This window comes from Ovis aries, chromosome 9 (genome assembly GCF_016772045.2).
Source record: "Ovis aries strain OAR_USU_Benz2616 breed Rambouillet chromosome 9, ARS-UI_Ramb_v3.0, whole genome shotgun sequence".
Taxonomy (NCBI): domain Eukaryota; kingdom Metazoa; phylum Chordata; class Mammalia; order Artiodactyla; family Bovidae; genus Ovis; species Ovis aries.
The window spans coordinates 34,932,396-34,946,266 of NC_056062.1; the positions used below are offsets into that span (position 1 = coordinate 34,932,396).

Consider the following 13,871-nt stretch of genomic DNA (forward strand, 5'->3'; position numbering starts at 1 on the left):
TTGAACAGGCCTGCAATAATTGAAAGCGTCTCGATCAAATAATTAAGATAACCTATAATGACAAGTTCCAGTAAATTTGAAAATGCAATGAAAGGGATGGCTTATTTTTCAGGAAATGAAAAATACCCACACTGACTCAAAGAGAGGAAGAAAGTGTGAAGAGAACAGAAATCAAACTTTAAGACCCAGTCTTGCAAACATGTTAAAACAGGAGTCTCTTGAAGCCTGCTGACACGACCACATCACAATCCTTCTTCTTCTTCTTTTTTTTTTTTTTTTTGAGAAACAAGTGGGATTTTAAAAAATATAAAATTCCTTATTTACTTTTGGCGGTGCAGGGTCTTTGTTGCTGTTCAGGGTTTTTCTAGTTGCAGTGCTCACGTTCCTCATTTTGGTGGCTTCTCTTGTTGCATAGCACGGGCTCTAGAGCACCTGGGCTCAGAATTGCAGGTCCTGGGCTCTGGAACACAGGCTCAGTAGTTGTGGCGCGCTGGCTTAGTTGCTCCGCGGCATGTGGGATCTTCCCAGATCAGGGACTGAACCTGTCTCCTGCGTTGGCAGGTGGATTCTTGACCAGTGAGCCACCAGGGAAGCCCCGGGATTTTTTTTTTAATGAGGCAAGTTGCATCAGTATCTTTGAGAAAATAACAGTTACCCAGAGCATCTGTGGTTCAAAGCTGATTAGTCTGGAGACTGTGCTGTCTTGTCCTTGCCCCTCCACGTCCTAAATGAAGTGAAAGCATTGTCTGTCTCTGGCTCCACTGAAATGCCACTGATGCGGTGAGAACTGGGTCCACCTGGGAGGATGGACTGCCCAGGCTGGTGCTCTGGACAGGTGTTGTGAGCATTGTTCTGCCTGTGGATGAGGGACAGTACAACCCTCTGATGAGTCTCTTGTTCCGTCCTGGAACGTACATCCCTGTGTAATGAAAAGACGAGGGCTAATCCAAAGCTGTTGTTAATGAGTTTTAATTCATAAAGAGAATTTAGCCTACTCAATATGAAAATACATAATAAAACTATGATAATTAAAACAAAGTCCAATAACGTAAAAAGATAAGTTATAGTAAGAATAAATCAATCTAATGTTGGAATGGAATAGCAAATACAGAATTTAATTCCAAAGACCTATTTAAGGTTCTTTAACGACTTAAAATTTTTTTTTCCTTTTACTCTGCCAACAATTTTTTAAGCACTGTATCAAAAGTTAAAAATGGATTCAGCAATTTCTCTTTCTTATGCTGCTTTTATAGTTCTCTCCTCTAGACATTCCTGTAGTTCTCAGAAAAGGGGAAGGTTGAAGCAGTTTCCGGTGGCACCATGTCCGGGGAGAAAGGCCAGGGCATCGTTTCTGCAGGTGGCAGCACGTTTGTGGAGGGGGCGTCACTGTCTCCTGGGTGTGCCCAGAGCATCACTGAGCAGGACACAGGCGCGGCTCCAAGAGCTTTGCCACTGTGATCCAGTCAGTGCAATTGCCCCCACGTGCCCCACGATGTTGGTCCAGCAGGGGTGGGGTTGGGAGGCGCACTCAGACTGGGAAACGCACCTGTGGGAGGTCCTCACTGTGATGTCAAGGGATGTCCTGTCAGCATCCACCTCCTTGACGAAACTGTGAGCAATTTAGTGCAGGGACCTCCATTCGTTGTTTCGCTACTAGAATTTATCACAGCACATGGCAGATTCTAGACAGTGAATAAATGGTAAATGAATGGATTCTAAGGGTTTCCCAGGTGGCGCTAGTGGTAAGAACCCACCTGCCAATGCAGGAGGCATAGGAGACACGATTCAATCCCTGGGTTGGGAAGTTCCTCTGGAGGAGGGCACCGCAAGCCACTCCAGTACTCTTGCCTGGAGAATATGGACAGAGGAGTCTGGCAGGCTAAGTCCATGGGTCGCAAAGAGTTGGACATGACTGAAGTGACTTAACACACACGCATGAATAGGTTCAAAGGACCAACTTTTACCAGAATTAGCAGAGATGACAGGATAGAGTCACACTGCATCTTCTCAATGACGCAAACAGTGGAATCTCCAGCTTACCTGATGCTAACTCTGCCCCTCCACTCCACTTCTCCTGTTGCAGCCAATGGGGTCAGAATGGATGGAGATGCGGAAGCGGCCGGTGTGCGCAGCCCAGGAGCCCGCAGCCTGCGCTCCTGGCCAGCCCGGAGTAGAGAACCAGGGGTCCAACGCTTGCTGCTTCTGCTGGTGCTGCTGCTGCAGCTGTTCTTGGTAAGTTGGTGGCTTTGTTATGACCATGCTTATGATAAGAAAACGGTGCCTTGAACAGTGCCAGTTTATGATGATTCAGTAAGTGCTTTGTAAGCAACTGCTGTATGGCTGACACTGATGTGGGTTTTGTAAAGGACCACAAAAACAACAAAACAAACAAAAAACCAAGACAAGGGCTTCCCTGGGGGTCCTTTGGCTGGGGCTCTGTGCTCCCAGTTCGGGGGCCGGGGTTCAGTCCCTGGTCTGGGAACTAGATCCCATATGCCTCAGCTGAAAGATCCCGCCTCCTACAGCTAAGCCTGGGGTCAGCCAAGTAATTAAAAACACAAGGTCTTCCCTGGTGGTCCAGTGGTTACAAATCTGCCTGCCAGTGCTGGGGACACAGGTTTGTTTCCTGGTCTGGGAAGATCCCACGTGCCATGGGGCAGCTGAGCCTGAGAACCACAATTACCCATGGACTCTAGGGTCCCCAGTAAGGCAACTACCGAGCTTGTGTGCCTCAGCTACTGAAGCCCGTGCACCTAGAGTCCGTGCTCCACAACAAGAGAAGCCACCACAATGAGAAGCCCACACCCACCACAACTTGAGAAAAAGCCAGCCTAGCAATGAAGACCCAGCATTGCTAAACTTTAAAAAATAAATAAATATTTAAAAAAAAAAGACAAGGCTGCATCCTAGCTCTGAACGGACAAAATCCAGTCCCTGAAATCAGGCTAACTAATATATATCAAATGTCTGAAGAACAATCTAAGCTAGCTGATAGTTGAATGTTAATATCTGGGCAAAAATGGTGCCTATATTGTCAAAAAGGAGTGAACTCAAGGCCCTCTACTTGGAGATAAAGAGTTTTTGGAGGAGTTATGATTTAATCTGGGTCTTAAAGATTAGGGTTATGAAAGAGCATGAGCCTGCATTTTATATTCTGCTGCTTCTGTTCTATTAATACTGTTTTTAATAAAGAAAATTATTAAAATTTATGCTGGACAGAGAGAGGAAAAGCTAAAAATATAGGCTAACTTACTCGAAGAGGAAGATACACATTCATTGCTTAAAAAAAGAGAAACAAATTGACTGTTTTGAGTCACTGCTGAAGATCTGGAGGAAGGAGTATGATTTACACTCAGAAATCACATGGGCATTAGATTGCATCTCTGATATCTTGTATATGAAACATACCTCCTGCCAACCAAATGTGCGTGTAGCTTTAGTCAATGAAACCATTGTAATGTACTTGGGCTTGACTGCAAGTTCAACCCAGACCGTGCAGAAGAAATCCTGGGATAGATCAGTGACAGAATCACACGAAGTGATGAGGGGACCGGAAGGTTGAAAATGGAAAGCCCAGGACAGTTTGTTTGGTCTGCTCCTGCTTGCCTTGGGCTGGCATTAATTTCCAAGAAGCTCCACTCTGGTGGGTAGGCCTAGAAGTGCGACCCTCCGAGAACAGATGGAACTCGATGCTGGGAGGTCTGTCTATTCGGAACAGAACCCCAGACTCTGGTGGGAATACAGGGCTGAGTGGCCTGGCATTCGAGGCAAGCCTACAGCCCTGAGTGGAAGTCTAGAGGACCCAGCAGGGGACCGGAGGAAAGGGTGTGTTGGCAGCCCCTGCACCACGTGTGTCCAGGACCCCCTAGTGGGAAGAAGACCACATTTAAGCCCCTTTTTCTGCACTTTTCACTCTGCTCATCAGGCTCAGTGAGATGGTACCTGAAAGATGCTTGGAGATGTCCCCGTGAATGTGGAATGACGCTGGCATTTATCCTATCTATCCAGTCCACGATCTGCTGCCTTGGGAGGCATAGGAGGCAGGATTGTGGCCTGAATAAAGTCTGGGACTGATGTTATGGCGGGGGGCGGGGGGCAGGGCGGGCAGGTGGTGTCGGGCCTCAAAGCAGGCTCCTCCTACTAGTAACAGCTATGATGAATAAAATATAAATCTATGCCTGGACATCATCATCACAGCCAGGAACCAAGTATCATGTGGGATGTGCGCCTGTGAAAGATGAGAGCAATGTCTTCAAAGTATGGGAGCAAAGTAACAGAAAATTTAGTCGAATTATAACTCAAGAAGATGTCTCCAAAGAAGATGGACAAATAGCTGGTTAATACTTGAAAAGATGCTCAGTGTCATGGTTCATTAGCAAAATGCAAATCAGACACACAGCATGATACCTTTCGTACCCACTTACATGGCTAGAATTAGAATAATAGTAAGGGCTGGTCTGGGTGTGGAGGAACTGGAGCCCGCCAGCGTTGCTGGTGGGAACGTGACACGGTGCAGCTGCTTTGGAGGAGAACAGTGTGGGACTTCCTCAAAATGTTAAAAATAGAGTCATCATGTGACAATATTTCCACTCCTGAGTGTCTACTCAGGAGAAATAAAAACAGACATCCACACAAAATGACTACAAATAGCCCCAAAGTGCATACAACCTAACTGTTCATTTGTTTTACGAAAAGCATTATTATTCTAAATGTCAACTGTCCCACATTCATGTAGACCAGAGTATTATATATAGAATTTATTTTGCTGATACTTGCTTGTCATACTCTTGGTTTTCTTAAGAAAACAAAGCAGAGTCATTTGTGTCAAGAAAACAAGGAACTTGTCACTTGATACAGAATGATCCCAACCCTCATCTCCTTTCGTGCAGTCTCACTGTAAGAAACCAAGAGGAACAAAGACTTAGAAGGACTTCCTATGAAGTCAGAACAGAAGACCTTCCCACCTGTGAAGAAAGGTAAACTCTCATAGTGTTTAGCTTGCTGAATAGACAGAAATGCCAGCCTTACTATTTTTAATTCCTTATTATTTTTTCTTCTTCCAATTTTTTTTTTGAGATATAGTTGACATCCAACACTGTATAATCCTACGGTATACAATGTAAATATTTAACTTGCATACCTCATGAAATGATGATCACAGTAAGTTTAGTGAACATCCATCATCCTATGGATGCCCAGCTGGAATTTTTTGATGTTTTGCATTATATGTGTCACTAGAATAGTTTATCTAGCTGCAGTTTAATATCAAATCATAATGTTGCGTCACATTTTCACTCTGCACAATTCCTTTAAATTATTATTTTTTAATTAAAAAAAATGTTTTGACCGCATTGCATGTGGGATCTTAGTCCCCTGACCAGGGATTGAACCCATACCTGTGCTCCTTGCATTGGGAGTTTGGAGTCTTAACCACTGGACCGCCAGGGAAATCCCAGCAGATTCCTTTCAATTTATTGTGTGACAGGGAGAAAAGTCAGTGCCATTTATTAATCTAATGCCTGTTAACCACAAATATAAGTTGATGCTTCTTGGCAAAACATGTGATATATTTTATTTTTATGTGATTCACCTTTTTAAATAAAAGAACATAATGAAATACACATCATGTTGAGGTTCAGGAAAATTTTAAAGGTCCATTTTTTTCTTAACTCTTCTTTTATGCTTTAGCTAATATATTATTTTTTGAAGTGTTTTTTTTTAAGTTGGAAAAAACATATAAATTACTTTCCATAATGCCAAATTTAAAAGTGTCTTTTTTCTTCCTGTATTATCAATGGACTTATTTTCACTTATCGACTCATACCTTTTCTGCATGTGTCTGTCTGTATCCAAATCCCCCTTTTTATAAGAATACCAGTTATACTGAATGAGGACCCTCCCTAATGACCGCATCTTAACTTGGTTAAATCTGCAGAGATCCTACTTCTAACACAAGGTCCAGGGTCAGGACTTCAGCATCTCTTTTTCAGGAGACACAATTCAATCCATGCATCTCTTTTTTAGGAGACACAATTCAATCCATGCTCGTATTTTTGCTGAAGGCTTTAGGAATGAGGACAAGTCTTTCTCAGCCTGAAAGGGCCTATGTGCACATTTTCATTCTCAGAGGGAAAAAAGACATCTGTCCAGGGCTGAATTCCCATCAGCTCCCTATCCCGCAGCTCCCCACAGCCCTTTCTCCCACCCCCAGCCCGGGTCCCACCCTGGAGGAGGCCAGCGCCTGGGCTCAGTCCTTCGACAAGCTCATGCTCACGCCCGCGGGCAGGAACGCCTTCCGGGAGTTTCTGCGGACCGAGTTCAGCGAGGAGAACATGCTCTTCTGGATGGCGTGCGAGGAGCTGAAGAAAGAAGCGAATAAAGCCATGATCGAAGAGAAAGCGAGGGTCATATACGAAGACTACATTTCTATTCTCTCTCCTAAGGAGGTAGGTGCCCATCAGAGGTCGAGGCCATGGGCCCAAAGGACCCCTTCAGTGTCTGGTCGCCTGGCCCGCTTACTGCTGCTCCAGAATAAGGAACTCCCCTGCCCCCTACTCATCATAGACTTGGGCAGTGGTCCCACCAATGGGTACCAAGTGCCCTTGCTGCTGCTGCTGCTAAGTTGCTTTAGTCGTGTCCGACTCTATGCGACCCCATAGACGGCAGCCCACCAGGCTCCCCCATCCCTGGGATTCTCCAGGCAAGAACACTGGAGTGGGTTGCCATTTCCTTTCCCAGTGCGTGAAAGTGAAAAGTGAAAGGGAAGTCGCTCAGTCATGTCCGACTCTTAGTGACCTCATGGACTGCAGCCTACCAGGCTCCTCCATCCATGGGATTTTCCAGGCAAGAGTACTGGAGTGGGGTGCCAGTGCCTTCTCCAAGGGGATGGAGAGGGTGGAACAAGCCGAGAGAGTAGCATGGGAACATATATATATTAGCATGTGTAATAGACAGCCAGTGGGAATTTGCTGTGTGACACAGGGAGCTCAACCCAGTGCTCTGTGACCACCTAGAGAGGTGGGATGGGGAGGGAGATGGGGAGGAGGTTCAGGAAGAAGGGGACATAGGTATACCTGTGGCTGATTCATGTTGACGTTTGGCAGAAACCAACACAATACCACAAAGCAATTATCCTTCAATTAAAAATAAATAAATTTTTTTAAAAAAGAAATACAACCCCCATAAGCATCACTTTACCAGCATCGCCGAGAACTCATGGGAGATGTAGATTCTCACCCGCACCCAGACCCACTGAGCCAGAAGCTCTGCAGGGGCTCCACCTGGTTTAACCAACCCACCAGGGGCTTCCAACACCTCTGAAGTTTGGGACCCCTGTTCTCTGTCCAGTTCCTCCTTTGGTAGCTTAGCACTGGGTACGATCTTGCTTCGTTGGGATTTTTATAAAGCCAAACAAGCTGTGGGAGTCGGGGGTGGATGTCCAGAGAGGACCATGTCTGACAAGCCCGGTGTTTCCCCCGTCTCCACCAGGTCAGCCTGGACTCACGTGTGCGGGAGACCATCAACAGGAGCATGGCCGAGCCCTCCCGGAACATCTTCGATGATGCCCAGCTGCAGATCTACACGCTGATGCACAGGGACTCATACCCCCGCTTCACGAACTCCGCTCTCTACAAAGACCTGCTCCGCTCCTTATCCGAGAAAGCAGTGGAAGCCTAGGATATCAAAGATATTTATTATTAATAAAATAATCCAAGAACTCGTGGGCTCCGTCTAGGACAGGGACTTTAGAGGCGGTAGTGTCTTCTGCTGGTCGTGCTCGGGCTGTTTTAATAACAGATGCTTTCTTCTGCAGAAAACTGATACATGCACCAAGAAAACTACAGCCACCTTTCCTGATCCTTTTGGAAAGACTGGGGTATGGCTGTGTAGAGAGGTTGTGTAGTTACATTTACGGTGACAGTAGTGTGTTCTCAAGTGACAAAGGATATACAAGAAGATGCCACATTGCCTTCAAAGAGTACATCATGGGAACAAACGGGACCCAGATTCCCATTTTATAAAAATGTGACCGCTACTTGTAAAATTGGTACCCTGCTGTATCTTAGGATACATGTATGTATTGCTAAATGCGTATATATGTTTATGTGTATCTTACATGGTTGATGTAAAGTGCTGTGCTCTTAACTGGATCAGCCTCAAAAGTTTGGTAAGAGAAGCAGTGTTTAGAAAATCCTTTTGTTGACAAGTTACCTTTATTTTTTATTACCAGAGCCTGCCAACCTAAAGAATGAATTTTCAACTTAGTGACATTCATCACAAACATTCAAATAAGCATATTTCCTTTTTTAGTACTGAAAGAAACATGGGCATTTTCACTCTAAAAAAATAAAGCACAAGAGTTTTATCTCAGCCTTTCTTTTGTACATGTAACTATTTGAGAAATAGATGGGGAAACAGTGTCAGACTTTATTTTGGGGGGCTCCAAAATCATGGCAGATGGTGATTGCAGCCATGAAATTAAAAGAGGCTTACTCCTTGGAAGGAGGGTTATGACCAACCTAGATAGCATATTAAAAAGCAGAGACATTACTTTGCCAACAAAGGTGCATCTAGTCAAGGCTATGGTTTCGCCAGTGGTCATGTATGGATGTGAGAGTTGGGCCGTGAAGAAAGCTGAGCGTGGAAGAATTGATGCTTTTGAACTGTGGTGTTGCAGTGTCCTTGGACTGCAAGGAGATCCAACCAGTCCATTCTAAAGGAGATCAGTCCTGGGTGTTCTTTGGAAGGAATGATGCTAAAGCTGAAACTCCAGTACTTTGGCCACCTCATACGAAAAGTTGACTCATTGGAAAAGACTCTGATGCTGGGAGGGATTGGGGGCAGGAGGAGAAGGGGACGACCGAGGAAGAGATGGCTGGATGGCATCACCGACTTGATGGACGTGAGTCTGAGTGAACTCTGGGAGTTGGTGATGAACAGGGAGGCCTGGCGTGCTGCGATTCATGGGGTCGCAAAGAGTCGGACACGACTGAGCAACTGAACTGAACTGAAGATTAACTAAGTACAGACACACTCAAGATTCTCTCTTAGTTCCCAGACCAGGATTTCATCTTTAGAGCCCACTGTTTTTTATCACAGGTGAACAGAATAAATTCATAGTTCACAGGTGAAAATACAGGCTTACAGATCTAAACCATCACTGTAATGAGTGGGGAAGAGATGCATCCAGAACGTAATTTGCATGAAGCTCAGTCAGTAAAGAACCCGTATGCAATGCAGGAGACCCAGGTTCAACCCCTGGGTCAGGAAGATTCCCTGGGGAAGGAAATGGCAACCCCCCTTCAGTATTCTTCTTGCCTGGAGAATCTGACGGACAGAGAAGCCTGAGGTCACAAAGGGTCGGATACAACTTAGCGACTGAACCACACTTGTGCCTCAGCCTTCACAGGATGGCCTTCCTCTTGGTCACCCCCTCCCTGGCCCTTCAGTCTGAAGATTTCTTCATTATACTCTTCAAGCCCCTGGTCCTCATTCTCAGCAAACACCTCCCCTCCTCCTTTACTGCGACCATGGCGCCCCCCAAGCCTCCATCGCCCTGACGACCTATACATCCGCGTGGACCAGCATCCATGCCCTCTCCTGAGCCCAGCCCCACTGAAGGTGCTCTTTCCCCCTTTCCAAGATGTTAAACTCTCTCGTGTCCTTTTTTGTTGTTGTTACAGTTGATTTACAGTGTTAATTGATTGCTGCTGCACAGCAAAGTGATTCAGTTGTACCTATGTATATTCTTTTTCACTATGGTTTATCCGGATGTGAGAGTTGGACCATAGAGAAGGTTGAGCACCAAAGAATTGATGCTTTCAGACTGTGGTGCTGGAGAAGACTCTTGAGAGTCCCTTGGATAGCAAGGAGGTCAAACCAGTTAATCCTGAAGGAAATCAACCCCAAATATTCATTGGAAACACTGATGCTATACTGAAGCCTCAGCTTCAGTACTTTGGCCACCTGATGTGAAGAGCTGACTCACTGGAAAAGACCCTGATACTGGGGAGGATTGAGGGCAGGAGAAGAGGGTGGCAGAGGATGAGATGGTTGGATGGCATCACTGACTCAGTGGACATGATTTTGAGCAAGCTCTGGGAGATGGTGAAGGACAGGGAAGCCTGGCATATGCGAGGTCACAAAGAGTTGGACAGAACTTAGCGACTGAACAACGAATGGTTTATCCCAGCATGTTGAATATAGAGTTCCCTGTGCCCTACAATGGGATCTCGTTGCTTATCCTTCCTATATAATGAGTTTGCATCTTGATTCTGACTCCATCTCCTAGGGTCTCATGTTTCTCCTTAGACAGAGAGGATGTCTTAGGGCTTGAGGCATCGACACTGCCCTGCAGCCACTTACACCTGAGTAAGGATGATAGATGTGTGGGGCAGAGACAGCAGCCGCCGTGAGTACTGGTCCAGAGAGGAGCTGAGCTCTGGAAGCCTTCTAAGTGACAGGGAGCTTGTGAAGATGACCCGAGCTCCCGCCAGGCTCTGGTCCACCCCTTCTCACCTGGGAACCTGGTACTGGCTGACAGCGCCCGAGAATCCCCAGGGGAGCATCCTCACGTCCAAGTCCTACCTTCCTGCTCTGAGCCCGCCCACCTGGCCCTCACGATCCGTGTGCCTCCCACCCTAAGCTCTTCCCTGGGTTCATTTGAGTGCCCCTTCCATTTCTCCCAGAAGTGTCAGTTGTGTCTGACTCTTTGCAACCCCATGGACTGTAGCCCACCAGGCTCCCTTGTCCATGGGGTTCTCCAGGCAAGAATACTGGAGTGGGTTGCCATGCTCTCCTCCAGGGGATCTTGCTGACCCAGGGACTGAATGCCCATTTCCTTCATTGCAAGCAGATTCTTTACCATCTGCATCAACAGGGAAGCCAACCATGAACAAATCCAGTGTGTGAATCTGTAGGGTCATCTGTGTACATGCAACAATCTTGAGATAAATCAGCCTGCTATTAACCTGGGACTTCAATGCTTCTTCTGGATCAAAAACACTTCTGTAGTTTAACTGGAAATCTTAGCAGTGTTACCACAGGTTTTGATGTTGTATTCTCTCACTTTTATTTAGAATCATGCATTTACTTTGAACTCAAGTATTCATCCTAAACCATTTAATATGAAAACATCTTTCTTTTTTCAGCTGCTTGTTACAGAAGTCTATTTTAAACTAGCATAAAGTAAATGGACCAGCTTCCATTGACAGAAGTCCAGGGTAGTTGCAATGCCTGCAACTACCTGACCTCCCTTCCCCATCTCAACTTCCCTTGGCTCATCACACACAGAGGGTCTCTGCACACAGCGGGTAGAAAGTACAGGGAGCCCGGGGGCAGCTCCTCCTGGCTCAGCTTGTCCAGTGGAAGCACTTGTCTATCACCCCACCTTTCATACAGTAACCCCAGGGAGGAGCACAGGTGAGGAAGGGCGAAACACTGACAGACCCAGCAAGGTCACATGGGGATGAAGTATCCCTTAAATGAATCAGATGTTTGGGAACTAGCGCCAGAGAGACAAGAGATACAGCAATGCTCTCCTTTCCCAAGGCTCTCACAATTCTGCTTTTTGATCAGCTACCCTTTCTAACAGCATTATTACAAAGGTAACTTGGATACACAGTCAGCTGCATATAAGAGTGGAAAAGCCCTTTCGTGTCAAAGCAGCTGTCTTCCAATTATGGAAACACCTGGGCTAATTTAATCAGACTCTATGGCACATCATATATGAAATGTTGTTTCTCTCTGCAGTTGGGGCCATTAAGGAAAAAAAAAATTAGCTGTCTTTTTACAGCACTGGGGAGAGGAATCAGAACAGTCATTGGAGGCAGTCATCTGTGCTCTCACCTTCCATCCACCACTTAGATAAACAAGCACCAGAGTACACAGGTTGATTTGAATAAAATTTTTAATTAATAATAAACCTGTTGCATCACTTTGCAGAACCAGAGTGCCAGAAGAGACCTCCCAAGGCTGGAGCTTGTTACTTCTTCCTGGAACTGAGTCCATAACACTGCCAGCACTGGTTAGCTGCCCTCCCCCAGGTCCACAGTCGTGGGACTGCCTTCATGGCTCAGCTTCCCCAGTCGAGATATAACACAAACAGAAGCAAGAAAACTATTCCATGAGCCTCCACTGGGTGCACCCATTCTCCGAGGTGCTGAACACAGCAGTGAACAAGTTTCTCACAGAAATGCATGGGCTCCACCTTCCCCAACTCACAGCTGCTCATCACAGCTGTTGCGCTGGACTGGTTTCACCTGTGTCATTCAACCTAGGAACTACGTAGGGGGTGAGGGGAGCCCCCACAACCAGTTTGACCTAGGAACTCGTCAGGCAGTACCTCTGTCCTACTCACTATGAAGTAGCATCTTCAACGTTGGCACTTTGCTTATTTCTGAAACACGTGGATTTTTTACATCAGTGACTATTCACCTTACATTTCCTGGTGGGACATTCTTGTTTCACTTTTCGGCTGTATCCTATGGCATATGGGATCTTAATTTTCTTACCAGGGACCAAACCTATATCTCCTGCAGTGGAAGGTAAGTCTTGACCACTGGACCACCAGGGAAGTCCCTCAATTCTTCCTGAATGGCTAATTTTCTACATACAGCTAAATGGGGTGAAGGTGGAGGGCTGCAGGGAGCAGGAAAGAGTAACTGTTGACTAAAACTCCTTAAATCTCATCACTCTGTTGTTTTTGATACCTCAAATCTCCAAATTATACTTTGAACTAGAGGCAATCATTGTGGAAGTCTAATGCTAACACTTTAAACGTTGTTCCATCTGTGAGGCACGTAGATTGTGACGCACGTGTGTCTGTGTGTCAGAACTCTTGCCGTGGCTCCCCAACACTTACATGAACACTCATCACTCTCAAGGGGAGCTGGAAAACCGAGGTGGTGATCTTCTGCCTTCTGGGGATGGTTCTTCATTAACTGTCACTACATCTAACTTTATGATCCAACTCTCATATCTGTACGTGGCTACTGGAAAAAAACATAGCTTTGACTATATGGGACTTCTGCCAGAAAGTGATGTCTCAGCTTTCAATAATATGCTGTCTAGGTTTGTTATAGCTTTCCTCTGAGAGCTGGACCATGAAGAAGGCTGAGCTCCAAGGAATTGATGCTTTCGAATTGTGGTGCTGGAGAAGGAGCAAGGAGATCAAACCAGTCAATCTAAAGGAAATAAACCCTGAATATTCATTAGAAGAACTGACATTGAAGCGGCAATACTTTGGCCGCCTGATATGAACAGCCAACTCATTGGAAAAGACCCTGATGCTGGAAAAGACTGAAGGCAGGAGAAGGGGGTGACAGAGGATGAAATGGTTGGATTGCATCACTGACTCAATGGACATAAATTTGTGCAAACTCTGGGAGATGGTGAAGGACAGGGAAGTCTGGCGTGCTGCAGTCCATGGGGTCACAAAGAGTCGGACACAACTTAGCGACTGGGCAACATCTTACTTCCTCTATGTTAATTTAACACAGTTGCTTTGTCCTAGAAATAGACATTATAATAAGATATTACCCTTGAGAACTGTTTACTTCCAGTTACTTTATAACTGGCTGGCGTTTTCCAATCTAAGACTCCCTGTTTGGTTTTTCATATCACACTGAGTGCACACAGAGGATGCATGCATGTACTCTGCTCTGAACCAGCCTGAATCCCTCTCTGGGGTCCAGGGAGGAGACAACAAACGTGCTCTGCACCACTGCTCGATACCTGTCCCTTCATACCTACAACCAGGCAACCATTAGTTAAAACTGCACTTTAAAAACACCTTAATAGTTGGGAAAGCAGAACTTTTTAAACAAAAAACAAAGCAAGTATAGATATCCAAATAAAATGACAAAATGTGA

At 45.7% G+C, this 13,871-nt stretch overlaps 1 protein-coding gene across 6 annotated transcripts in view; it reads left to right on the plus strand.

The window, feature by feature from the left end:
* Window positions 1–8,370, plus strand: part of RGS20 (regulator of G protein signaling 20) — a 48,414-nt gene extending 40,044 nt beyond the window's left edge. For all 6 annotated transcript variants that reach the window (XM_027972956.3, XM_042254210.2, XM_004011680.5 and 3 more), the window contains 4 exons: window positions 2,084–2,232; window positions 4,890–4,976; window positions 6,212–6,446; window positions 7,489–8,370. In XM_027972956.3, coding sequence (XP_027828757.1) covers window positions 2,084–2,232; window positions 4,890–4,976; window positions 6,212–6,446; window positions 7,489–7,677 — 660 coding nt within the window. In that variant the 3' untranslated portion in view covers window positions 7,678–8,370. The remainder of the gene's footprint in view (window positions 1–2,083; window positions 2,233–4,889; window positions 4,977–6,211; window positions 6,447–7,488) is intronic.
* The last annotated feature ends 5,501 nt before the right edge of the window (window positions 8,371–13,871 follow it).